Raw genomic sequence first — 27071 nt, 5'->3', positions numbered from 1 at the left:
AAGAAGTTGGTGTAGTTGCCTTGGCTTTAATGAAAACAAGCTGTTTTTACCACAACTGGTGATTCCTGGACTATGTTATGTAAATGAGTCAGTGGGGAAAGAATCATATTTAAAAATAACAATTCCACCTTAAGGGCCAAGTGCTTTTGTTGTCATTCAAGGCGATAGCTGTTATTTAACCAGAGGTGGTATTCATGGCAGCAAGGCTGGCAGAGTTCAAGAAGTGCTTGGACAGCCCTCTCAAGCAACATGGTGTGATGTTTTTGGGTGCTCCTGTGCAGGGCCAGGAGTTTGACTCAGTGATCCTTCTGGATCCCTTCTAACTCAGTGTAATCTATGATTCCATGATAGTTTTGCTTGGTTTGGTTAATGATATCTGGGTTTAGGCAATTCTGGGTCTGTTTGCTTGATGTTCTGGTTGCAGGAATGCTGCTTCACAGAAGCTTTGCTTCCATCCCTCGGTGGTACCTGTTGTGCTGATTTGTGCTGGTATCAACAGGGATTTGGGCAGTTTCCTTTGTTCCTTTTTTTTCATGTTTTCTGTGAAAGCTGTTATTTTCCCTATTACAAGGTGACATGTGACACAATAGTACCTAATCCTCTTAATTAGTTTTAATTTCCAAAATCCCTCTGTGAATTTCCTTTACCTGTCAAACACCACACTACCCTAGAGTATGGTGAAAACTACTGCAGGTGGTAGTACAGCACACAAGTTTTCACTTGTGCCTTCCCATCCTTCCCTTATGAACCTCAAATTAATTAGAGAAGCAGGCGCTCCTTGTTCCTTTGCTCATCCCATCAGTCTCAGCTGGCTGGACAGGCCCTGCTCCCAGGGCCTCAGGCCTGTGGGAAAAGCAGGGTAATCCTGATGATGGGGAGAAAATGACAAGGAGGACTCTATAATATCAGAAGGCTAATTAATTACTTTATTATTTTATACTATATTATACTACATTTAAACTGTATCTGCACAAGCACTCAACTGCCCAGAATCTCATGACTCTCTGCTGACCCACAGTCTGGACACACTTGGCCCTCATAGGCCAAGGAAACAAAACCCCATCACTCTGGGTAAACAGTCTCCATATTGCATTCTACTTTGGCACAACACAGGAGCAGCAAATGAGATAAGAATTGTTTGGATTATTCTTTTTTCTGCTTCTTTTACTGCTTCAGAGGTTGTGAATCCCACGCAGGCCATGCTCCCATTGCCTCCCGAGCGCACATAGGTGTCTGTCCCAGGGGAACAGGGAAGGGTTGGCAGTGGAGGAGCTGGAGGAACAAGAGAGCTTTCTCCTCCTGCTCTGGAGCTGCTCACACATTCAGAGAAAGCCAAAGGCTCACAATGAGACAGAAAGGAAGCAGGGGAAGGGTATATGTGTGGGTAGTGTGTGCAATGCTTTCTTCCAGCTCTCCACTGAGCCGTGACCCGGTTTCTCCAGGAGATGCCTGCTGTTTTCTTATTTTCCAAGCAAGTTCCTGAGATAATGCTTTGCATGCCAAACAGGGTCAGCCCTCAGATAGGGAGGGTTCTGAACAGAACACGCAACTCCCTCTCCATCTTCTCTACTGCCTCAACCTTTCCTGTTATTTTTCTTCTTTTCCTTCTCTTTTCCCTTTTTTTGTTCAAAATGAGGAGACAATTCTTATGTGCATGGAGAGAAAAAAAAAAAAAAAAGGAAAGGGAAACTTCTACAGATGTTAAATGAAATTTATTGCAGTGCTTGCTAGATGCTAATTTTTTATTGTTTTTGTTATATCTTGACAGAATCCAAGAAGAAGAAAAAGGAAGGCAAGAAACAAGAGAAGATGCTGGATTAATGGAGTCAACTCGGGCAATGTGAGAAAGGGACATCAGCAAACATGATCAGTTAACAGTTTCATTTATACCTAGGCATCTTATCCTAAAATTATTTATAGCTTAATGGTACCATAGAAGGAAAAAAGCAAACACAGAAAAAAATCCTTTTTTTTTTTATATTACTTTAGTATTTTTAATGTATAACCCTAAAAACAATTTTTAGAGGCCTGTAATAAAGGACTCCAAACTCATTTAGAAAAGTATGTCTATTGTATATTGAAAATGTAGAGGTTTTTAATTTTTTTTTCTTGAGTCTTGCCATAGGTCTCAGTCATGGTGCATGCAAACAGAACCTGAGCCTGTGTGGGGCACTGCTGAAGCCAGTGGTACCCTGTGTGAGCATAGCACTCTGGCTGGATGCATTTCTATTTAAGATTGGGACCTTATATCTGAAAAATTGAGGCCTGTTTCTTAATATCTGATTACATCTGCATAACTGTATGAAACTGTTTGTTTAAGGGAAGGATGGGGGCATTTTGTTGAGTATTTACAAGTATGGGATTTTCTTGGATGTGTGCTTAATGTTCATTCCAAAATGTCACCATCTACAGGTAAAAACCAGTAACAATCCTTTCCTTTACCATATTTTTAATGTTGGCAGTAAATTTAAAATCTTTCAACAACTGGACATAAGAGTCCTAATTTTTCATGATTTTCTAGCAATGATTTTTCAAAGTGGAATGATGACAAAACTTTCCACTTTTCAGCATATCAGTGTTGGTGGATGGTGTCCTCCATTTCACCCATCAAAGCTGAAAAATGCTGTATTTTATTTGTTAGTTTTGACAGAAGGGGGAAAATAATTTTCATAAAAGATCTAGTTGAAATTGTTGTGATTCTGCCTAACCCAGCTCTCTTTTGTATCAGTGGCAATATTCCTGTTAATCTTAATTATAGCTGGTTAAAAAATAGTATGTCTGGTGGGAAATAAAAGGAGAAATCAGTTTGAAAACCACCAGAGGTAGTTCATATATTTGACCAAAAAAGGGACAAATTGTGGGACCTGAAACCAATAGGAATGAAATAATTTTTGGTTTATCTTTCAGTAAAACGGAAGGGAAATACAAAACCAGTATCTTTTGCTTTCTTACATTTTTATATAAGCAAAAGACCTTGGGAAAAGCTCAGTCAACCTAAAATTAGTTGTGATTTTTTTAATATAGTCTGCAGGGGGAAAAAAAGAGAAAAATTACAACCAGCTGTTTTTCAGTTTGTTCAGTTTTACCTAATTTAAATGATTCTGAATCCTGAGTGAAGTCACAAAGTAGAAAAAAAGATCTGACAAAAGGCTGGTCTGTCTCAAAGTAAAGGGTTGTTTAATGAGCTGACAACAAGCAGACCAAAATTTTTAGAGCAAAAAATAAGGGATTTCATTACCCAGGTTAAGTTCAAAATCATTGCTTTGGACTTTTAAATCTTAAAATTCAGCAGCAAGAAGTAAGCTTTGCCATTTGTGTGGGCTGCAGGCTGGTCAAGAGGAACGGTCTCCCCTGTACTCCTGCATGGTACCCACTGACTTCAGTGAAGCTGCAGCAGGCTGTGTTCACCTGAGTGAATCACATTTCTCTCTTGGGATTAGCTTGTAGACAAACAGAGAGTCTTTTTCTTTCCATACTAACATCACTCCCCTTTATTTTGAGAAAGAAATGTAACAATTATAGAGCTTGCCCTCTTTTTTCTCACGCGGAGGGTACGGCTGATCTGGACTCACGGTGAGGCAACTCTTTCTGTTCCCAAACACTCCTGAAGCCTCCTAGCCAGGGCTGCACATAGCTTAAGGTAGACTAGCCTCACAATTCTTTCCCAGACTCCTTGGTCTGTGTTGATGTCCTCGTTATTTTGACCATGCTGTTAGACATACCTGAGTCTGTGGGATAGTTAAAAATGTCCCCCACACGTGGTGGAGGTGCAATGACCAAATCTAAAATCATAAAGGCTCATATTTAGGTGGTTTTGGGTGCTATTTGGTTTGCTCGTGGTCTAATCAGGTCTACCTGTGCTTGTGCCTCAGACTTAAACTAATGGTTTGGTAGGTCTGGTTGAAAGCAAAGGGAGAAGGAAACTTTTTTTTCACTCACCAAAGGTTTGTCTGTCTACATGCTGCATCAGTTCACTTGAAGTGGCTCAACTTTGAGTGCCAACACTGTTGCACCATTGTCTCACACTGGTTAATCTAGTCCATGTTTCATAGAGAGCTGGCAGGAATTGGGAATGATGTTGAGACCAACACTTTGATTGTCATTTGACAAAACTTAGATGTGACTTCTTATTTCCACCTCCGTGAGTATAAAGAAAATAAATTCCCCTGTGTTTCCTGTGATGCCTCATGGTCCTTTTGTTTAACTGCCCATCTGGCTTGTTAAAGGAACATTCCTAATAGATTTTGAAGCAAGCTAGTCAGGTTCCTGTGGTGGCATAGGGCCTTCATGGAGAGAGTTTACAGAAAACAAAGAAACAAAACAAAAAATACCATGTTAGGACCAGAGGAAAATTCAGCAAAGGGTATGAAATAGGAGAACATTTCTTATGCACAATCTGCATATGTTCGGATCTATGCTGGCATCCTATTGTTGACAGCAATTAGAGTAATAGTTCATAAATTTAGAATGAAGAAAATTTCCAATAAGCCAGAACAAAACATTAAATGGAAAGTCTAGCTATGCAGGAGATGATAAAGTAATTTATGGCAGAACACAGAGGAGGATTGAATGGGTCAGTCAGGTCAGCTCTGAAAGGAGGCTCCCAGTACCTGGAAGGAGCCCTTGTTTCACTAGTGACGTTATCAGGAAATCAAAAGGCAAGATTCTGAACAAAGCCTCTTCCCACTCATCTTGATCAGTTTCTACTTCAGTAATTCTGAAACTTTTCCATATTTGCTTTCTAATCTTCTACCCTCCCTGACTGGGAGGGCAAGCTGGTCTGACAGTGCTGTGGGAGCAGCTACTTGAGATGAAAAACGTGTTTACCCTCTTGGTGCTATCCTATTACAATGAAAAATGACTTAGCATAGATGTGTTGCTTACCTAGTTTAACGGACAGAAATTTGTTTCATGAATGTCCCTCTCAAGGAGTGGTTTGCATCTTCATTTGCTACAGCTGTAATGGAGTATGGGGAGGTAATAAAAAAACCCCAAATGACAGCCTTTTTCTGAGTGCTCAGATCTATTATAAAAGAGATGGGTGAGTTGCTGAACATCAGCTGTGGATGAATCTGCATTCAGATTCTGGATTCCAGTGAGTCTAAACCTGAATATATTTGGGTATGTCTCCCTTCTCTTTCTCTAACTAAGCTGAGGCTTAGTTGCTGCTTTCAGTTAGGCCTGTCTATATCTTGATTTAAAACAGTATTTGAGGACTGGGACGTTTTCTGACTTAGACATGTCTTCTGACAGAAAAGCCCAGGTTAGCCTGGCCTATTTAGCAGTCTGTTAAGAGCAGCAAAACTTCTGGGCAAGGCCCCAGGAAGGGAAAATGTTTGTTGTGCATGCAGGTAGATACTAAATTGTAATTTACTGATTTTCATCTTCTAATTCCATAATGATATTCTGGGCTGAACTGCTTTTCAAAGGAGAAAAGTTAGAAGAAATGAAAGAATAATAATTACAAAATGTATAAACAGGCAGCTTTGTAGAGTTGGTTAAGAGACAGGAAATCAGGAGCATTTTATACAAATTTCTGTTGCCTGTTCCTTGCATGCAAAAGGCAGAACTACACAGGTTGGCACATTTGTTTTTATGCTTTCCCTGATTTGTGCTTTAATGAAAACAAATCAAATGTAAAGTGTTACAGAGAAGTAAAGTCCCACTTCAGCCTCAAAAGAAAGTGTTCAAGTGGAGACAAAGTCAAAAGGAGACAACAGTATACAGGCTAATGTCAATGCTGAGAGTGGGACAATAACCTAATATTCCCTCAAGTCTAGGAACTGCAGCAACATTAACAATGTAAACTCACTACTTTTGTAAAGCAATATATTGGTGAGGTGGACACCATTTTGATATCCCACAGCAGTGGGATTTCATGCCTCCACATGAAAAATGTCTCCCAAATCATCCTGAGGAGAAACAGTACGTCAGTGGGGATGGGTGTCTTGTATTCTGTCCATTTTAATTCTCTAGGACCGCACTTCTCTGAAGTTGAGACTTGAGTTCTCTCCTTTGCTGAGGCAGATTATACCTGTTGCCTGCCTTCCCACACTTACTCATAATTTTGATAGCATTTATTCTGTCAATTCTTCTAAGACACTCCTCAGTAAAACTTCTGGGGATGTTGATGATCTCTCCTCATCCTTGAGACTATATTCCTCATTTCTTCCTGGATTGTTGCAAAACAGCCCCAGGAAGCCCATACCACAAATTTTCTCCATGTCCTTCTGAAATTAAAAGACACAGTAGCAACTTTTTAATCACTGTATGACAATGAACAAGGAAGTATGATATTGAGGAAAGAGTGTCCCTGGATTTGCTGGGAGGATGGATTGCTGTTAAAACTTCCCTCATAACTTGACCTTGTCATGGCTTCCCAGGGGACAGAAATTATCAGATTATCATCTCAAAAATTAGAGGCAGAAGAAAAAATTGATGCAGAAGTGTCTGTCTTCAAACAAAAAACCACAGAAAACAGAAAACCACCTTAACTAGATAATTAGTGGCAAGCAGCTGTATCATTTACCACTGTCCTCTTTTATCATTAAATTATTGTGGTGCATAGTTTCAGGGATAGTGAAAGATTTGCCTGAGCAGGTGTAGAGCATGGAGAGAGAATCATCCACCCATGCTGTTTGCATTTGGAGAAGATGTAGATAGTCTCATTCATAGCAGCATCAAACTTTGCTTTTGGATCAAAACTAAACAATGCTGAAATCAAATAATTTTCCTGACGGCCTCTTTCTGCCACTCTTCACCAATGACTGTCTGTCTTGTGGCCTCATCGCTCTGAACTGAGCAAGAATCTGGGAAAGCATGAGAATTCAGCTATATTCAACTATTATAATCTCATTGGTGGGGTTGTACAATTCTTTAGCTCTTTCTGCAGTTTGCCATTTAAATTTGGATGTGATGGAGTCCCATATCGCTAAAGAACTCTGTAAGTATCTCCTAGCCTTTAAATCACTTGGCTTTGAGTAACTTGATATATAAAAGCTGTACCTACAGATTTGACTCCTTTCTTAAAAACCCCATGATAACAAAAAATAAAAAAACAAAAACCCCAAAACAAAACTGAAAACATGTCCAGAGAGTGGATTTTTTGTTGAGTTAAAAATGGAGGTGCACAAGTAGTCCCATTGCGTTGAAAGTTACTGTACAAAACCTGCAGTGAAGCAGTGAAGGAAAGCTAGGAAAATGGGTAGCCTCTACAGGGCTGTTTTACCCACAGCCAATTTCATTCAATTAATTTTGCTGTTTGAACTCCCTTCTCTATTCCATCTAGCAACAAGACATTATTTAGCTTTTCTTATTAGATCATAGATTGCCCTCCCCATATTACAATCATGTATTTCAACTAGACTTTTACAGCTGGAGGAAATGGCTGTGACCGTCCAGAGTGTGTTGTGGCTGCTGAGGTGGCCTGAAGCAGAGACAGGCTGCAGCTTGGAGCTAAATCCACCTAATGCAGATGTCAGCATCAGACACAAAAGCTCTCTAAATACATACACACTGCACATATATATATATATGCACACTGTATATACATTCATACATGGGAGAAAACTCTAGAAAGGTGCATGCATGACTCTAAATGTGAATCACAACCGGTGCTGCCACGTTTTCAGGCTGTGGTTGAAAAGAAAGAGCTTTTTGTCCTGTGCTGTTGTTTAAGTGAGGATACACGAGTAGGATGAAGAGCTAGATTTCTTCCCACTTGCCAGCACTTCAGTTTAAGGATAGCTGTGTCCAAGGGAAATGCAAAACACATGCCAGTGTAATGGCCAAAAGGACTTAATGTCACAGTGATGTTCTCTTCTGTCACACCAAGTACACACAAGGGCTTTGTTCAAAGTAGACGAACTGCTTCACTTATGTGTGAACATACACACACAGACAGGAAAAGTCTTTTTCTCTGCCAATAAAAAGTGAAGAAAATGGGTAAAATAAGATGGAAAAATAAAAGTAAGAGAGAAATCATATTAATTCTTGTAGTTTGAGTGGTAAGCCGAAAGAAGAAATGAAAGTCAAAATAACAAAGCCTGAATATCATATTCAATGGATTTCTAATTCTGTATATATCTATTAAACCAGTGCTATATGATATCTTCTTATGGGTTACTTTCTTTTCCTGTTCCTTTTCCTTTTTTTTTTCCAGTTTGTATATTGATTTTGTAAGCTAGCAGTGTGTTACCTTTTCAATTTTTTAAAACTTGTATGAAAGCCATATATCCATATTGTAGAATGAAAGCATTAATCCTGTAACATCCCTTGATGTTTCCCTTAGCTCTGTGGGATTTTGGGGGGCTCTAGTGAATGTATATGTTTACCAATTGTATCAGCGTAATTTACTTGCTCTTAGTGGCGATAAAGAATTAAATAAACTAATACACAGACACATGGTGTTCTCATTTGGTTGTGGAAACTGTTTCTGGAGTTTCTTAAAATAATTCTAAATATTTAATGGTATGTCTTTATTAGTTTTTGTTGGCTGTAGGTGTGGCTTGTCACACAAACAGATGTGTAAATTCAGAAAAAGTTTTAGTCTGTAGAAAGAGGTCTGCCAGAAAGTGAATCTAGCAGGAAACATTTCTTTGGTTTGTGCCCACTAAAGCCTGTCTGTCCCAATTTCCTGGCACTTTTCAGTTCTTTAAAGCAGCTTGTTTCAGTATACAGTTATGTCAACCTGTGTGATAGTGACACAATGATGGTTTGTAGATGAAGAGTTTGATTTATTTAAAAATTACGCTATCAGGTAAGCAGTGGTAAACTCTCATTCCCAGATTTGTCATGCTCAGCTGTTTTATTTTAATAGTAACTTTATATATGTGTGTTTGGTGCGAGGTGATTTAGACTCAAGAGTAGAACAAAGAAGCCACATTCCAATTTCTCTGGGTGTTTTTTTCTGTGTCCAACTATTAGTTAAAATCTTAGAATAATTAATTAATTACTCCATGAAAACTATTCCATCAGTCACTGCCAAAAGAGGGACATGCTTCCCATTTTTTACAAGACAAGGAGATTGATATAGGCTTCTAAAATTGTTTGGAAGAAAATAAAGTATTGTAAGGTATAAAAATTGACAGTGTATTCTTCAAAGCACTAATGGACTCTGAAACCTAAATCCTATCCTTGGAAAGGAGATCGAGTACTCACTATTGTTTAATTACAAAAGAAAAATGTTAATTCCTTTTTAATATGCTGCTTGGCATATTTTTAGCTTAGAAGGTTGTGAGAGAGTCTTAAGATGGTCTTGTACTTCCATGTGAGGTATCTGATCCTGTCAGGAAATGTGAGCTGCTTGAGGAGTGTGTCAAGTCATGATTAGCTTCCCTAAGCTCCATCGTGCTGGAGACACAGTTCTGGACATGGAACAGAGCTTTTACACACATTCTTTTTGGTTGGGTTGCTTTCCTGGAGCAGGGTCTTGGGACCTTTTTGGTTTGTTATGTATGGAGTGGATGAATGGAGAGGACTTCATGCAGAAGAGACCCAAGTTCTGCTACCACTTTGTGCTCCAAGCTTTTGGGAATGGTGCTTCATTAGGTGGGTCTGGATGGAAGGGGGGCCGCCAGAGGTGAGTGGGGTGAGATGTCTGCAGGCAAGTATCTGCTAGCAGCACAAAGCCTCCTTGAGGCATTTAAGACCCCAGTGCACCTAATCTGGTGCACTACCACAGCTGAAGTTCAAAGCCTTTTTGCACTTCATCATCCCTCTGCCCTTGACTTGTAATTAAAACTCAAATGTGTAAAAGTTGCCCTCACGTAGACACAGAGACACACTCACTTCATCCCTTGCCTTGTAGATGATGCAGCAGCAAGCAGCACCTGATTTTCACTGAAAACAGAGAATTTGCAAAATTAACTCCTCATGTTCAGGATGAAATTCTTCTCACAAAGTAGTAATCCAGGTTTTTGTCCATTATTGTATTTTATGGTGATATGGGGATTTGCCTACATGAGATTCTCTCTGTTTTTCTTAGTTAGCTGGTGCTAATTGTCTCCAGTGAAACCCAAATGGAAGAAAAAAACCCTGTAATCTTGTAGTAAAACACAATTCTGTTATAAAATCTTCACTGGGAGCATTTCTGAAGAAAGATTATGACATTTGTGGTCAAATGAGATTTGACATTAAATACATATATGAACACACAGAGACTATCTTTTACAGAAAAATATCTCCATCTTTACTGGGTACCCTGAGTTACAGAAGGCTTTGTTGCTACACAATCATCACTGAAATTATTGTCTCAATTGGCAAAGAATGTTTTTTTGTTTGTGTTTATTTAGTCTCTGCTTTCTTAGTTAACACTTTTCATTTGCTGCTTTTACACCATTTCTACCACAGGAGCAAAAAATGAGATCTTGGATCTGAAAAGGTCAGTAACAATTTTTTTTCTGTTCAGTACATAAAGCCTTGCAAGACCAAAACACACAAAAAAAATCTGTCTTAAAATATTGTTTTCAATTAATCAAAAACTATTTAAGAGTTTTTATTACTCATGTTTACGACTGGAATTTCTGGAGGCAGAGTAAGAGAAAAGTGTTTTATGTTGGGAATGGGGGAAAAGCAAAGATCTTTCCATAATGATAATTAAATTAACTTGCATCCCCTTGCATTTTGAGATACAGATTTTTCCCCCCCAATATACAATTTTAAACCCCTACTATTTTGAATAAAAGAGTTCTGCACCTGTATAATTATGTGGGGGCTTTCTGGCTGAAAGATTTTTTTATTCCATTGATTTTTAAAATTTTTATGACTCATTACAATTCACTAGAGATGCTCATGGGATCTAGATGTGCAGCCTTGGTCAAGTGTAGTGGGTGCTGCTCCAGGGTGCACAGTGGGGCTCAGCAGGGTGTAGTGGCTGCCTGGGAATGTGCTTGATGCATTAGGAATCTCCAGCTGGAAGGGTGAACCAGCTTCCAATTCCTCCTCAAAGCATTTATGTTGGAGGTAGTAGCCAAAGAGATGTTCCTCCTTCCTTTCTCTTCATTTCTTTCTTGCTTGTTTGCTTTCTTCCTTTCCTCCATTTTTTCCTTGGGCTTAGGACTCACACTGCTGACCTGGAATTCAGGGTTGAAGTGATTACCTGAGAAGAAACGTGTCCATGATGTCTGCAATCACATGGAGTCACTGTTGTAAATAGTCTTAAAACTTCTAGGGGCTAGAAGATATGGGAAGAAATTCTGGGTTGAAGTAGTTTTGAAAAGTGGGAATAGAATCCCTGGTGTAAAAATCAACACAACAGAAAACTGGGTACATGTGTTAGAAAATGACACAAGAAAGGACACAGACTGGGGCACTGAAGAAACCTGTCCCAAAATAGGTGCCTGGGTGGTTGCTGCAACTGGCTGCAAGGTAAGCCAAGTACATCTGACATATAAAAATATAAAGGTCATATATAAATATATATATACACACATATATTTAGTATATCTGACAAGATATACTAAAAAGGATTTATGTTTGAATTCAGGACCTGATTTTGGATATATTCCAAAAGTGAACTGGCCCATTTTCAGCATGGAGAAATGTGTTGAGACTCCTGATATAATATGCAAAGATCCTAACATATGTAATATCTCAGTCCTGTAACAATTTACATGAGTGCAGTGCATGTTGTCCTACTGACTCAACAGGACGCTTCCCAGTGCCAAAAGGGGTGGCAAGAGCAGGTCTCCATTTGTCCTTAGCTGGGAATGAAGTGCCATGTTTGTTCTCTTTGCTGCTGTCCTCCTTTGCTGACAGGGGTCCATCACACCCCCTGTATAACTGAGTGTCTCAGAGACAAAACATGCACTGCCTCTGATAAACACTGTTTGGTAAGCAGCTGAATTTGAACTGGGCCTGGGTTATCGCAATTGCTGCTTGCTGTCTTATCAGGAGAGCTCCCTAAATAAGCTACTGCTCTATCTGCTCACATGCAAAGGAAAAAGACCAGTCAATTTTCTTTCAGTGCAGGGTGTCCTGCAACCTTTCACATAAGGGTCACAATAAACTGGTACAATAGAGTAAGAAAAAGGCAATGGGAAAGGCAGCCACCTTCCTACTTTGCAGCATTTATGCTAAAGGTCTCTAGAGACTTCATCAAGGGAGATGAAAAACAGTCTAATCTTAAATCCAGAAATATATTTTACTTGCTGTTGTTGTTAGCAGCAATTACAACAACGATGTAACAGCCACTATTGTGATTTATGCTGCAGTTTAGTGATACACTCTCAGTTAACACCTTTGATTCAGAAGCTTTCATGCAGTTTGGCAGTGCTCAGCACTCACCACCCTGGAGTGTGGGGTCAGAGGTTAATCTCAGAGGCTGTCCCTAAGCTCCTTCTGTAGTCAATGGAGCATGACAAGTCCATTCAGAAGGGGATTCAGACTAGAGGGCTAGTTTAGCAAATCTGAAAGATGGCACAAAGGGCCTCTTTCCCTGCTAGATGCTGAGGGAGCTTAGGGAAATGAAGTGTATGAGGCTGACTGGAGTTTTGCTTGGTAGCTTGCCCTTCCAATAAGGTTGCAAGCTGCTGCACTGGAAGGCAGCACTTCAAAAGTATTTAGGAATTAAAAAACTGAAGTGTCTTAATAGCTCTGAATACAGGGACCCAAATATGTATAAGACAAGTGGATTACAGCTGTGCTTTACAGCAGTGAGTGAATATATCTGAAGTCCCACTGCCAGATGGAAGGACTGCCCACACAGCACAGCTGAGAGAGTGGGACAGAGGTGACAGGAGAGCTCACTGCCTCCTCCCTGGTGTTGGTATGGAGGAGAGGGGAGACAAAGTCCCTGCTTTTGTTCCCCTTTTTCAGCTGAGGGGGGGAGGGAGGCTGAGCCGTGTCCCTAGCAAGCTCTGGGCACCCTGTGTCACACACAGCAGGTGCCAGGGCAGTTCCTGTCCCGGTGAATGCGCGGCTGGGCCTGGATACCCCGCTCCTTTCATGGCCCTGCTGGGAAGCAGGGCAAAGCCGCATTTCTCAACAGCAGGCCAAGAATTCCTGGAAACAAGAGAGCACAGGAAGGGGCCATGGAGTGAGAATGGGGATGGTTTGGGAATAGCTCTGCAGGACCACTCCTAATCTGGCTTTTCCCGCTGACAGATTTAGGGCTTCATCCCACAAGGGATCAGCATCTCCTGAGAGGCCTCAAACCAGCACCTGAACTGCTTTTCTCTGTCAAAACCTCATCTGGACACCTTTTAAATTCTTCAGTTGCGAGGGGCTACATAAACTCAAACACAACTATCCTGGCACCCACAGGCCCCTCTTGTGCACAGCCCAGTTGCTCACTTGCTCTGTGTTTGAGGCGGGTGAGCTGTCGCCAGCCCGATGCTCTTCCCCCTGCTCCCATATCAGCAGCTGCACTGACAGGAGCCCTCAGCCAAGTGCCTGGCGTGTGGGAGCCTCTGGCAGCACAAAATCACATATTTAGCTCTCTGTGCCAGTGCCAGCTGGGAGGTGTGAATGCCAGAGAGAGCAGGCCTGGGGCTGCAGCTGGCTGGCCCTGCTATTGATCCAGAGGGTCAGCCAGTGTCAGAGAGCCTTGGAAAAACAGAATCAAGCACAGAGAACCAGAGAATCATTGAGGCTAGAAAAGACCTTTTATATCATCAAATACAACCATTTAATCTGGAAATGCCACATCCAATGTGTTGGAGCAGAAGGCTTGGGGTGCTGAATTTGCCTTGTGCTTAGAGTAGGTTTATGAAAAAGAAAGAGGGTGACTTTATGCAGGCAGATAGTGATAGGTCAAGTGGGAATAATTCTAAACTAAAAGAAGCTGCCTTTAGACATGCAGAGACACTTTGCACGTATCCATGGAAAAAGAAACAACTGTATGTGTAAGAATCATATTTTTTGTATTGCCAACCAGCATGTAATTTAGGAACTACTAAACTGACATTCCTACAAGTCAAAACTTTCTATTCACAAGAAAGTCTTTGTCATTCAACTACAGCCATGCTGTGGGAACAGAGTTGGACAATTCATGGATGTGATGGTCATTTTCAGTCATTCCGCCCCAGTGACAAAAAAGGATAGCTACTACCTACACCAGAAAGTCAGCTTGAACTATGTGAGGAAAGGACAAAATGAGAAATTATGAATAAATAGAGGATAAGAAAGGTAACAGGTTCACAGTGAAGTGTGCAAAGAATACAAGCCACATGTAAACTGAACTTTTAAGCTTTGTTTACAGTTTGGAGGAGATTTTGCCTGGCAAGTTGGAGAGATGACAGGATAAGTTTTCTTCCTACGTGTATCTAGTGCTTGCAGTGCACACCCTGGCCTCTTGCCAGAAAAATAGAAGGTTTTTCTCCCTAGTCTGCCAGGTGGGCTTGCAAAACAGCACTCACAAAGTCAGGCAGGCTGTGGCTCAAAGCAGTCAACAGCTCTGCATTGCGAGGCTCCAAAGGGCAGGAGAATGGATTGCAGGTACCTTTTGGCTTGGAATGAGAGGCTGAAATAAACTCTCTTGCTTAGCATAATTCATCACTGCAAACACCCAGCAAGATGTCAACATGCCATGCTCATATCTTGCCAAGAGCTTAGGGACTTTAGCTCACCTCTGTGGTGAGAGACCTCTGCCTGGGCCCTCTGCTCTCTGTCAAAGCACATTATGCCTTTTCAAGCTACTTGCTTCCTAATCTTCACCTCATTAGAAGGGCTGGCTCCAAAACACATATTTAACAGTCATGGGATGGAGCTAAAGGCTTTTCTCCATGCATTAGCTTTCTGTGTGTGAATTCTTTTAATTAGAACCTTTCATACTCCTCTTTTAATTGCTTGAATGTTGGAGATATTTAGAAAGAAATCTCAACTTCTTTTCTGTGCAACTGAAGGCAAACATAGTGAAGGAGGAGTTAGCACGAGCTGCTTTTTAACAAAGCTTGTCTGGAAGAGCCCTGAGCCCTGTTTTACACAGATATCTTTCCTCTTGGCCCTCTGGGAAATGCCTGGGTTTGATCTTATCCTGAATATTCTTTACCCAGCTGCAGCATCCCAGGGGCAGGATGCTCTGCAAGAGGCATCATGTTTACATGCAGCATTTGGAACAGCTTTTATCTTCATTTCCCCCCAAGAGTGGGCTGTAAAGAAATGAGGTGGGATGGTGAAAAGAAACACAGTTGATGTTCTCAGCCTCCACTCTTTGTGTTAATGATGCCCTGCAGAGTTCCTTTTCTGTCTGCCCCAGGTAGAGGATGCATTGGAGATGACTGTTTTACACTATGTTTATGCCAGTCAGACTTTTTAAAATATACATATTAAAATATTTAATTTTCACATTTATATTTTCTAATATTACATATTATATATGTAATATGTAATATTATAAAATATAATAATAAAATATACATGGGTTATATAAACATGTAATATATAAATATTAGATATTTATATATTACATGTATATTTAATATACATGAATTTCAACATATAGCCTATATCTAAATATATTTTTACATGGCTTATATGTGACTTCTGTGGGTTCTCTGTTTAAAACCCAGTGTATGCTTAAGTTGTGGAACTGTTTCTATTCAGGTTGCCATCATAGTTAGAAATCTAAACAGGTTCAAATAATGATTGGACAAATTAATAGGAAAAATACCCCAAAACTTTCTGGACTGATAAATACAGAGCTGTGGTCTGTAATTTAAGAAACCTTGAAGAGGTAGCATTTAAGTTGGCAGTACAAATTAATTAGGAGTACAAATTAATTAGGAGTTCAGAGGTTACCTTCCTTGCCCTGGATTTGTTCTTTCCCTTGATGCCACTGGTCCCTGTCTGTATTAAAAACTTGTAAGGCTTGCATGATGCTTGACCTCTAAAACTGCCTCACAGTACCAACCCCAACAAGGCAAAAAGTAGCAGATAAACCTAAAGTGTTGTGGAACAATAACCAGAAAAAGAGAAAGGGATGAGACCACAAAACTTTCTGGCTGTGTAGAGGCAGCACACAGAGCTTGCTGGACTTCACCACCTAGCTGTTTGTTTGCCCTGGTGTTTTCTGTAATGTTTCCAATGTTTAACTGTAATAATACTCATATTGCAGTCTCATACTGCAACTTCTATTAAACAGCATTTCCTTCTGTTTCCCTGCCAGCAATCTGGCGTCAGTGAGCATAGTGGAACAGAGCTCAAGGAGAGCAAAGAGAGCAGAGAGCCCCAAGGGACTCAGCACTCAGAGGCACTCCAGGGAGCCTGGCAGTGTGTCCTGCTGTGCATACCATGAAGGTGAGTGTGGCATTCACATTTTCTGAAAAATTCCTTCACCCAGGATTTTTCTCCTGGGAAGGTGAGAAACCTCAAAGAAAAAGGAAAACAATTATTTTCTCATTTGCTTCTCCTGTGTTGTGCTCATGTGGAATGTGTTTGGAGATTGTTTACCTACAGGTGATTGTTTCATTGGATTCTGCTGTGAGTTGTTTTGACTCATTGGCCAATCAGTGCCAAATTGTGTCAGGACTCTGGAGAGAGTCACGAGTTTTCATTATTATCTTGTTAGCCTTCTGTCTGTATCCTTTCTGTATTCTTTAGTATAGTTTAGTATAGCACTTTTTAAATATAATATAGTATCATAAAATAATAAATTAGCCTTCTGAGAACATGGAGTCAGATTTATCATTCCTTCCTCCTGCCACAGGGGTCCCAGCAAATACAATAGGTGAGGGTTGCTGCCATCCCTTGACGTCTTCTGCCCTCCTCTGCTCTGGAACCCTGTCACAGAATTGAGCAAAGCCTGAAATGTCATGTACCAGTCCTATATTAATGCTTTTAAGCTGTCATATTTATCCTATACTCACTAATATATTTTAAATTAGCAAATAATTCTCACGCTTTTTTTTTTCCCTTTTGGTCCCACTCCTCTATAAGTCTGTTGTTCCTGAACAGTTCCTACATGCTGTTCTACATGGGTACTTTCATTACTGGAAATTAATTGCAAACATTTTCCTGCAGGGATTTGTTGTGTGACTTCTTGGTGGCTTTTCAGCTGTGCACTTGCAGTATGGCATGAACTAAGCCTCTCTCCCTAAGTCAGTCTGTGAAATTATTAGAAGTGCCTTGCTGGCAGAAATTATAACATTTTCAGATTCAAAAATTGACATAGATGAGCTATTTATTCTGATTTTTTTTGTCAGCAAACCACACTGCTGGGTTCTTTCCAGAGAGCTAACAGAAAAAGGGCATCTGTGCATTCAGAGGGAGCCCACTTAAATTCTGAATTACTATTAGTGGAAGACATTTTACACTTGATTTAATGAGAGTTTTTGGTTTTATCTGAGACTCCATGTCTTTTTGCTTTTGGCTAAATTTCCACTGAGCTGCATGGACGCCTGACAATCAGAGGAATTGAACCATCATGCCGTCATTTTCAACAGTTACAAAATTCTTTATTTGAAGCTGGGAAATTTCAGACACAGGCAAACAGCACTACACAGATAATTATTTTCCATATTCTGAAACATAATTGGGAAGGTTGTCTTTCTGCCAAGGGAATGTGCTTATCTATTTTTGTTGTCCTGTAGTGTAGTTGCAATTTGAACCTGTTTGTAAGGTGCTGGGGTGCACTCTGAATGCAAACCAGCCATTGCTGATGGCTTGGTGTGTGAATCTTTCCAGGAAAATGAAAAAATCCAGGCAATCCAGGAGACTAGTAATTACTTGAAGCTTTTCTCTTCAGTTATGGCTAAAAATATACACAGTTGGCTTATGATGCAAGTGAACTCAACCAAAAGATACATCATTAGCTTATAATGAAATTATTTGATCTTTACTTATTTCCATCTTGAATACATCATTACTGACTTTTTTTTCATTGCTCCCTTTCTTTACATTTTCATGCAATGTTCATGGAGTGAACTCCATGAATTGATCCCCTGTTACTGCTGTAGCTGTCAGAACACATTTCCAGCTTTTAGCTGTCTCTGCTGTTGGAGATGCCTCCTTTTGCAAACACAGGGACACCAGGACATTCTGCTGTGATTTCCCAGGCATCCAGCAGGAATCCCAAGGGCTGACTGGCTCTCCCAGCACAGCCATCTTCTCCTCCACAGAAGAAAAAGGCTAGAAAAGATCATTTGCTAGAGAAGATGTTTTGGTGCCAGACAGACTGTGCCTGTTGTGCAGGCACCAGACCTTTATTTTGATTTTCCAAAGGGTCCCTGCCACATGGTGCAGTGCTTTGCAGGGTAAACTTTTACCTGGGACAATTTCATTATTGCCTTTATCCTTTCTGCTCCTCCCTAATCTGGCAGCACCTGTGGCTGAGCTCTTCTGTTGGCCACCTTCAGGAATTTCCTGCTGTCCTTGCCATCAGGTGATGTGATGACTTACATCCCATTTTTGCATCTGTCACAGTAATAGCCCTTGCCATCTTTACTGAAAAGGCAAGTGAAGATTGAAAGAGTGTGTTGGGGTAAAAAAAGGGCTGCAAGTCATTGTGTTGAGCTGATAAAACCTGAGGCAAGTGAGGACAAATCTACCTTGCTATCATTCTAGGCATTTTGCTTCAGTGTCCTTTTTCCATCCCAATGTCATTTGATTTGTCATTTATACCAGGGGATATAAAAAACATAAAAGCTTTCTCTGTATATATTTCTCCCCAAGCTCCATCATCTGTGAGCAGTTAGGTTGGAGACCAGACAGATTGCCCTGGGAAACCAATTAATGCAGAGCATTTACTGACATTACATCACATTAAAACCAATTACACTTCCATTACACTCATCTACTTTACCCCTTCCTGTATATGTGCCTGTTGAATCCAGTCCATATTTAATTTGGGAATGGATTAGTTTATGAGGTGGTAGAATCAGTTACCAGCCTGGCAGCAAGGCAGGGAAAGCCATCCATAAAACACTTTCTGATTTGGAAGTTTTCTCCAAAGAGCAGCAAAGAAAAAGAAGGTGGAAGAAGGTGGAACAGGGCCTTTTCATTAATCCAGCTTCCCCTAGGAATAGTCTGACCACAGTTCCCTCATGTGGTCAGGTTTTTTATTTATTTTTTTGGGTTTTTTTTTTTCCTATTTCATGATGGTGTGGGGTGACTGAAAGAATGGTTACTGAGAAAAAGCATTTGTGCAGTAACTGTTCAAGGATAGAGGAAAGGTTTACATCTGCACAAAACTGACTCCAGGAAAACCTGCTTTAGTTAAATAGCAAATGTTCTGGGATCTAAGCGATGCTCCAGAAATATTCTATCCGTGGAATTATTCTGGAATAATTCTAATTCTGTATCTAATGCCCTGTTCTTGTAATTTTTACATGGGGGCAGACACAGAGGCTGCAGCATCCATAGTCAAGCAAACATGCTGTGCATGAAGCAGGTCATAGCTGGGAAAGAGACCACAGTGACAACTAAAAGTCACTGGTGACTTTTAGTACAAAATCTAGAGTCTCAGAGATCTCAACAGGAGAGGAACTGGGCATCTCTAGGGAGGAAGGGATACTCAGGGCTAACAGGGAGGGAACAGGAATGAGCCCAGCTCCAGGTAGAACAAAGAAAAGAGGGAAGGAAAAGGGTGGTGTGGGTTACATCAGCAGTATTTTATTTGCTGCTTAGTGTTGTTCTTGCACGTTTTGGCCAGGCTGTTGTTGGTGCTTGGCTTTCTGAACAGTGACAACTGTTAGGTACAGCTGTAAAATTCACAGTCAAGAGCATTTCTAAAATTGACAGCTGATTTTAATGGCTTGTAGCTTTCAATCATGAAGGGAAGAGCAAACAAAACCTTTTTGCTCATAATGTTTACACAAGTCTCAAAGCAGGCTATTCTATCCTTTCCTACAGTCAAGATAAAAGAAACCAAACCAGACTGTCCAAAGAAGGGAAGAATGAAAGAGCTTTTTATCCAGGCTTTTCCCTCCTGTTCTCCACCCCCCATTCTCTGCAACAAAAAACTGATTGAATCATGGAAGATGGGGAATCCAGCATCACAGATTACAAGGACATGCAGCACATCCACTTGCTTTATCAGACAGCAGAACTGCCTTCTAGTCCCAGCTCCAGGCAGCCCTTTCAGAGCCCTGTCAGTAGCAACCTGGCTGAGCATGGCAGCTGCACAGGGCTGGGCTGGTCCCCACTGTGTCCCCACTGCTTCTCATCCCCACTGCCACACTCTGCTGCTGTGGGTGGCAGCAGGCAAGGCCTGTGCTTCTGAAGAGAGGTGAAGCTGTGTGCAGCCTCCCAGATGAGGATTAAAGAAGTGGTAGTCATAAAATGAAGAGATTGAAATGATAATCCTCACATCAGCCATGAATCCCAAATGCACCAGGAGATGGTGCAAAGAGAAAAATGAACCACCTTAGTGTGACAGTGGTCACAGGGGTCTTTGGATGAGGGAAGAGATGAGGATTTGAGTTTATATTTCAGAAGGCTTGATTTATTATTTTATTATATATATATTACATTATAACTATAGTAAAAAGAATAGAAGGAAAAGTTTCATCTCAGAAGGTTAGCTAAGCTAAGAATAGAATAGAAAAGAATGATAACAAAGGCAACTGGCTTGGACAGAGAGCGAGACCCAGCTCTGCTGTGACTGGTCACTAAATCCAAACATCCACCCGAGACAAATCACAGATGCACCTGTTGCATTCTATAGCAGCAGATAACCCTTGTTTACATTTTGTTCTTAGAGCTTCTCAACTTCTCAGGAAGAAAAAATCCTAAGAAAGGATTTTCAGAAAAAGATGTCTGCGACACCTCAGTGCAGAGTTGTCTCATGCACTTTTCAGCACATGAAACTTTTATTTTTCTTTATAGATGGACACAGATTGTCAAGGGATGAGTATCTTCTGTTTCTGATTTAGTCTTTTTAGCTTTTCAGCTCTAACCTACTGAATTTTTTGTTTTATTTTCAAACAAAATGGGAAGGAGGGAATACATGTGAGTGGTGCTCCCTGGTAAATTAGGATTATATTTGTTTTGTACTTTGAAAATATCATATGGATATCTCAGATAATTTTAATCATAATATCTTATAGACTAGCCAAAGAATCATGCAGTTCTTCAGCTACATTATTGTATTGATTATTTTATTCTGTTTACAATAGCAAGGCTGATGCTGGTACCTGAACTACATGTTCAGGCTGAGAGGTTACCTGAGAGATGTTATAGTCCATCCAGGTGTGAGCAGGCTCTAAACAGTAGGTCACTGAATTACAACGCAGTATCAGCCAAAAAAAGGAGTAATAAAAGCATTTGGCAGTAGGCATAGAAAGGAAAATGTGAGTTTTGGATGCTTCAAAGATTTCTAAGATGCTGAGGAACCAGCAGCCACAGCCATTAGCCACAATCTAAATACAAGTCTGTGTGAGAGATAAAAGAGAAGACAGCACAGAAGCTTCTGCTCTTATTAATCATTGTAGAGGTGGAGCAGGGAGAGCAGGGAATTCAGGCTCTGGTTTGTCAGGCTTGAATGCATGGAGGAACTTGGAGCTGTACCAGTTTGGGAGGGCACCCTGCCACAGTGTGCCTCACATTTTGCCCTTCCAAGGTCATATTTAAAACTGTGCAATGTGAATGCACTTGCTAGGAAGCCAATGAGATTTAAAAGCAGTCCAAAAACATTCCAGCTGCCTTCAGCCCTGTCTCAGAATGTCCAGTGTGCCCAGCCCATCACCAGGCAACTGGGGGGTACACAGAGCTTTTAAATGTGAGGCATTTTAGCACAGTCCAAAGATGCTGTCATGACACATGCCAGCAGTGATTCACTGCCTCTCAGCTGCCATGTGATTACCTCCCCCCATACATTCTCTCTAATTATTGCTTCCATTAAAAAAAAAAAATCATTGTGTTCTTGTCTTTCCCATATAAAACCATCAACTTGTCAAAAAAGAGAGTACCTGGTAAAATTTTCCCTTTTTTTAACCTCGTCTGGCTTCTTTCAAACTGAGCTATGCAGAGCTCTAGTGTAGCCTAACAAGTCCTTACTGCTGAGATTGCACAGGCACCGGGAGAATGATGGTGGGAGGGAGCAGGGGAATTGCTCCTGTAAGGGTTTTGCTGCAAGCTGCTGCATTCTGCAGGGGCTCTCTCAGACACATTGCAACTAAAATGGAGCAGAAGGAGTCACATTCAACAGGAAAGCAGTGTAGCCATAGAAAAATATGATGGTAAGTTGCATATTTCTGTGGAAACACAGGGCACAGGGAATATTTCTCTGTCTGCTCTGGGGTGCCCTGACCCCCAGGGGAGCACTGACTTTGACCCTCATTCATGGAGAAAGTTTCCTACACTTCAAGATAGACTGGAATCCACAAAGGTGTGAAATAGATTATATAGAGTAGTGTAGGTGTATCGCTTGGTGAGAAATTTAGGGTTTGGGATTTTCAGTATGTTGTGGATGGAAGCAAGATGGAGGGCATGGGTGTTGTCCTGGGTTTCTTCATCATGCCTCTTCCTTCTTCTTCTTTATGGGTTTGGGTGGCATTTTGTAATTGGGCAGAAAAGTCTGCATTGCACTCTGTGGGATAAGTTATTGGGTTAAAAGGGAAAATAATCTAGGTGTCAGTTCTTAATTGGATAGTTTAGTCTTAAAAGACCTTGTAACAAGAGATTGTGAGCCATTTTGTGCCTTCTAATGAAAAGCTGCCGAACCCATGGTTGTGAGACTCTTTTACTGATAAGAAATAATCGACACTTGAGTCTGAACATGAAATACTGTTTCAAGTGCCTTCAATCCAGACCCAGAGAAACTGATATACTTCAATGTAAGAAAAGCTGCTGATTTAAACAGCCCAAAAAGTGAAAACTTATTTTTGTAATGAGACTTGCCCCTGGAAAGGAAGCAGGAGGTCCTTGAGTCATTCTTTGGAGCATTTTATTTTGAGGCAGAGGACTTTACTGACTGAAACTGGATTGGAGGATTACAGTGCTACAAGCAGGCCATCTGTCCATAACTGTATTAGACATGATCATGTTCTTTTCTCCACCACTATTAATACCATGGCTCCAGTTGGCCTGCTCCTCTGCATCGTCTGCCTGATCTGCCTGGTAAACAGGAGCTACAAGAGACTGCTCTGTTCTGAGATAAAAATATTTTAACAAGTCTAAAAACTCCCCTTGCAGAGTGAGTGAAGGAAAGGGAGCTTCTCTCCTGTGCCATGCAAGATGTAAAGCCCTGGTAGCTGGAAAGTTTTGTTGGTCAGTGCTCAGCAACAGAACCAGACCTCTCTACACCAGAGATGTCTTTGAGACATTCAGTGCATCAGGACAGTGCCTTCTCACTTTTAACTTTTCATATAACTTAGGCATTTCTCTGAAAAGATTTGGAGAGGCATTCTGGATTTGTTACTTTCTTGTGCAGGTTTCCATTTCCCTGCCAGGTGCAATTACAACTGTTGGCATATTTAGGATGAAAGACAATGTTTTATGGGTTATGCAACCAAGGTGGGGAGCAGAGACATGATGAAAGGAGAGATCTTCAGAAAGCAATCTGCTTTTGTAACAGCACAATTTCAGCTTATTTGCCTCTTTGGTTGTGACACCTTTTGTTTTGTCAAAGGTAGCAAGCAATAAGTAGCATTTAATCATCAGAATACCAGGGGATACAAATGCACTGTGATTAAACTGGGACTTTCTTCTGCCACTATCTGGATCAGCAATTGAGTTTACAGCTGGAAAAATGTCTCTTCTTGTATCTTTTTTCTCAGTTGGTACCTTTCTAGATGGCAGATAGGAGAGTTGTCAAGCTCTGTTTCTCAAACAGCTGCTGTAGGAGCTCCTCTTTCTCCTAAGTTACAGCACATTCACTCAGGAGCAGGAAATCACTCAGGTGCCATCTTGCTCCAGAGATTTTTTTGCAATTTTCTGGCAAATATTTACCCAGCCTTCATGTCACTGCATGAACAGCCACTAGAAGAATTTGTTATGGCTCCTCATCAGCTACAGTTTCTTCTCAGCTGGTGTCCAGAGGAGCACTGCCTTCCCTTTCTTCTACATTCCCTAAGCTTGTCCCCAGCTCCTGAGCTCTGGTTTTCTTTTGTCAGGAGCTCAGAGCTCCTGGAGCTGCTGGTGGCAGGGCAGACATTGCACAAGAACCAGTTCTTCCAGCAGCTTCTCAGAGCAGGGGGCATTTCTCCCTTCTGCCTGGCCATGGCATTGAGACACTCTCATCACTTTAGTTCCTAAACTGTGAGATGCCCTGCAGTGCAGGTTGTCTTAATCCAGAGGAAGTGAGGTTTCTAAATAACAGCGCATGCAGTGCCATTATAGAAAAAAAAAAAAAAAAAAAAAAAAACATTCCTTGGGCATAATGGTATCATTTTGCCAATATCCTCTAACTCAATAAACAAGCAACAGAGCATTGATTCATAGCTAGTTGAAAAAAGAACCACAATTCTCACTAATAACATTTCTGGTTTCTGATTTGACAATAGCTGATGGCAGCTTTTATAGACCAATCTCTGCTGAGCACACACCTGCAAGGAAATGGACCTGTGAGTTCCTGCATTACTGAGACTCAGCTCAGGAATCATTTGTACAAATTGATGGCAAAGGCCAAATCAAACACACAAAGCCTGCTCTGCACAGGCCTAGAGGAGGTAGATGAATTCTCCCTGCCCTTCAGCTGGAGTCCATGATGTGCCCTGCTCTTCCAGCTGAGCCTGGAGTGAAAACAAATCTAAGCCAACCCTTGGCACAGCTGCTTTTGGTAGTGAATTCTTGCTTGCATATGTAATTCCCACCTGAATAAATGCTCTTCTATTCAAGGGAGGATTGCTCAGCTTAGCACCACACTGTGGGATGAGAGGAGGAAAAATGAGTGAAGACACCATATGTGGGGAGAGTAAATATCTGTGCATTCCTGGTGCCAAGGAGAACTTCTCGGGTTCTCCTAGACTCAGACTTGCAAGGAAAAACACCATCCTGAGGAGAGAAACTTCCTGCTGGGTTTGCTCTTTGTGGAAAAATGCATCTGTAGTTCTATTTCTGATGGAAGAGGTGTAGGGCTCAAGGGTAGCCAAAGCTTTATATTGAAGGCCAAATTTTAACAAAGGAAGTTAAATTACTGTGATCACTTCATGCTTCTTCTCCCTCCAGGTGCTCGCTGAGCCTTTTAACATAGCTTGAGTGGAGATGGAAAGGAAAGGGAAAGGGAAAGGGAAAGGAAAGGAAGATAATTTTTTCCCCTGAAAATTGTAGTCAGGTGATTTATAACACTAGCATGTGTGAACCTAAATAAGCTTGATTAACAGCAGAGAGTTAACTGTTTTTCTGCATGATTCAGAACATTTGAATGGAGGAACAATCTCAAGGGCTGCAGCTATTCCAGTTCTGTGGATTAATTGTTTATTAGTGCAAGGAGGGCAGATTATGCCACTGCTCTGAGCATGCAAGTGCAGAGTGGACAGTGATGGACTCAGGGAAACATCTGATGTTGTGTCACCAGAGGAACAGACAGTCCTTCCTCAGTGGTCCTGCAGAGTCACAGGCTAACATATAACGTGAGAAAAAGTGATTTTAAACTCCTAGGGGTTGTTAAAGAATGCATGGGGGCCTCTTGGTGGTAAAGTTATGTAAGTGTATCTTCTGATGGACTTTGGCACAGAAGAGGTTTGCTCTATTACGATCAACATGTTCCCTGACAATAAATCCTGGTTACTCACCAAGTTCTCATTCAGGCTTGAAGGGCCTTTTTTTTTAAAGTTTTAATACACTCTTTCAGAAGAAAAAATGTATGAGTTTGTTTCTGGAGACATCTAAGTTTTCAGTTCTATCGAAAGGAACTGCCCTCTTGTGGATCTCAAATACTCCTTTCTCTTGCCATGGCCAAACTGCAACAAAGATGTGATGTGATACTGCCCACTGAAGCTTTCTTGTCCTCAGGAAAAATATGTGAAAGGTAGGGTCAAGGAAAATGGAGATATCTTCTAATATAATGCAATGCAATCCCCTGTGCTAAGTGAAAATAGCCTGCTGGATGCCTTTTCTAAAGGAGAAAAGAATGAATCAGGAAAACTGCTCTAAGAAAACATTATGCTGTGCACAGCACAAGAGGTGGTTTGCTTTCTTTTTCATCTGAGTGCAAACTCAGCCTGGTCCCTAGAAATCTACACTTCCTCCAGCAGGAGATCATCAGCTGTCACTCACCTGCATTCTCCTGGTAGTGAAAACTGATTCCTTACACATGTGTAGGAACCTATGGCTAAAGTAGGAGATGCTGCAAACTTTTGTTTTATGTTTCTGAGGTACCAAAAGGTATGTTGTGCATTGGGGAGGATAAATAAAATTGTAATAGGCAAATGCAAATGGCAAGTGCTGTCTACTCTGCTGGTTCTCATCCACATTTTATTAGCCAGTTTAGTGTTCTGCTGTCACTGATTCTTTTTAAGCATGTCTTTTTCTGTCTTCATTTTGCACTCATCCTGAGTATATGTGCTGCAACAAGCAAGAACTCTTCAGCAGATGTTTCTGCTTTGGGGACTCTGGCTTTCCATACTTGGATGTTTCCTGAGAACTAGAAATCCTGACTGGGATGTTTCATTTTTCTCTCATGAGCTATGGGAGAAAAATTATTTGTTCCAAATCAGTACTCTAAGCAGTACTAATTCCTGTAGCTTGTATTAACATTAATTTCTCAACTTTGGGGACAGAACATACCCTTAGCAAATTTGCAATGATGCTAAACTGGGGGAATGCTTACCATGCTGAACAGCAAAGTTCCTCTCCAAAGAAACTTGCCTGGGATAAACTCTTCTCAATAGTGGCAAGTGGTATAAAAAGGGACAGAAATCACATGTTGCAGCTTGGCAGGCTCAGGTTGAACATTAGGAAAAACCTTGTGTGTGGGGTCCCAGTTGTTGGTTTTTCTGGGTCTGGATTGAAGGCACTTGAGACAGTATTTCATGTTCAGACTCAAGTGTTGATTATTTCTTATCAGTGAAACAGTCTCACAACCATGGGTTCGGCAGTTTTTCATTAGAAGGCACAAAGTGGCCAACAATCTCTTGTTCCAAGGGCTTTTAAGACTAAACTATCCAATTAAGAACTGACACCTAGATTATTTTCCCTTTTGACCCAATAACTGATCCCAAAGAGCTGCAATGTGGACTTTTCTGCCCAATTAC

General features: G+C 40.9%; 1 protein-coding gene across 1 annotated transcript in view; it reads left to right on the top strand.

Annotated features, from left to right (window-relative positions):
• Positions 1-8414, top strand: part of PTN (pleiotrophin) — a 78053-nt gene extending 69639 nt beyond the window's left edge. Inside the window, exon 5 of the mRNA XM_005482768.4 lies at positions 1769-8414. Coding sequence (XP_005482825.2) covers positions 1769-1821 — 53 coding nt within the window. The 3' untranslated portion in view covers positions 1822-8414. The remainder of the gene's footprint in view (positions 1-1768) is intronic.
• Positions 8415-27071: the final 18657 nt, after the last annotated feature.

This window comes from Zonotrichia albicollis, chromosome 4, assembly GCF_047830755.1.
Source record: "Zonotrichia albicollis isolate bZonAlb1 chromosome 4, bZonAlb1.hap1, whole genome shotgun sequence".
Classification (NCBI taxonomy): Eukaryota; Metazoa; Chordata; class Aves; order Passeriformes; family Passerellidae; genus Zonotrichia; species Zonotrichia albicollis.
This window is presented reverse-complemented; position numbering and strand designations above follow the sequence as displayed.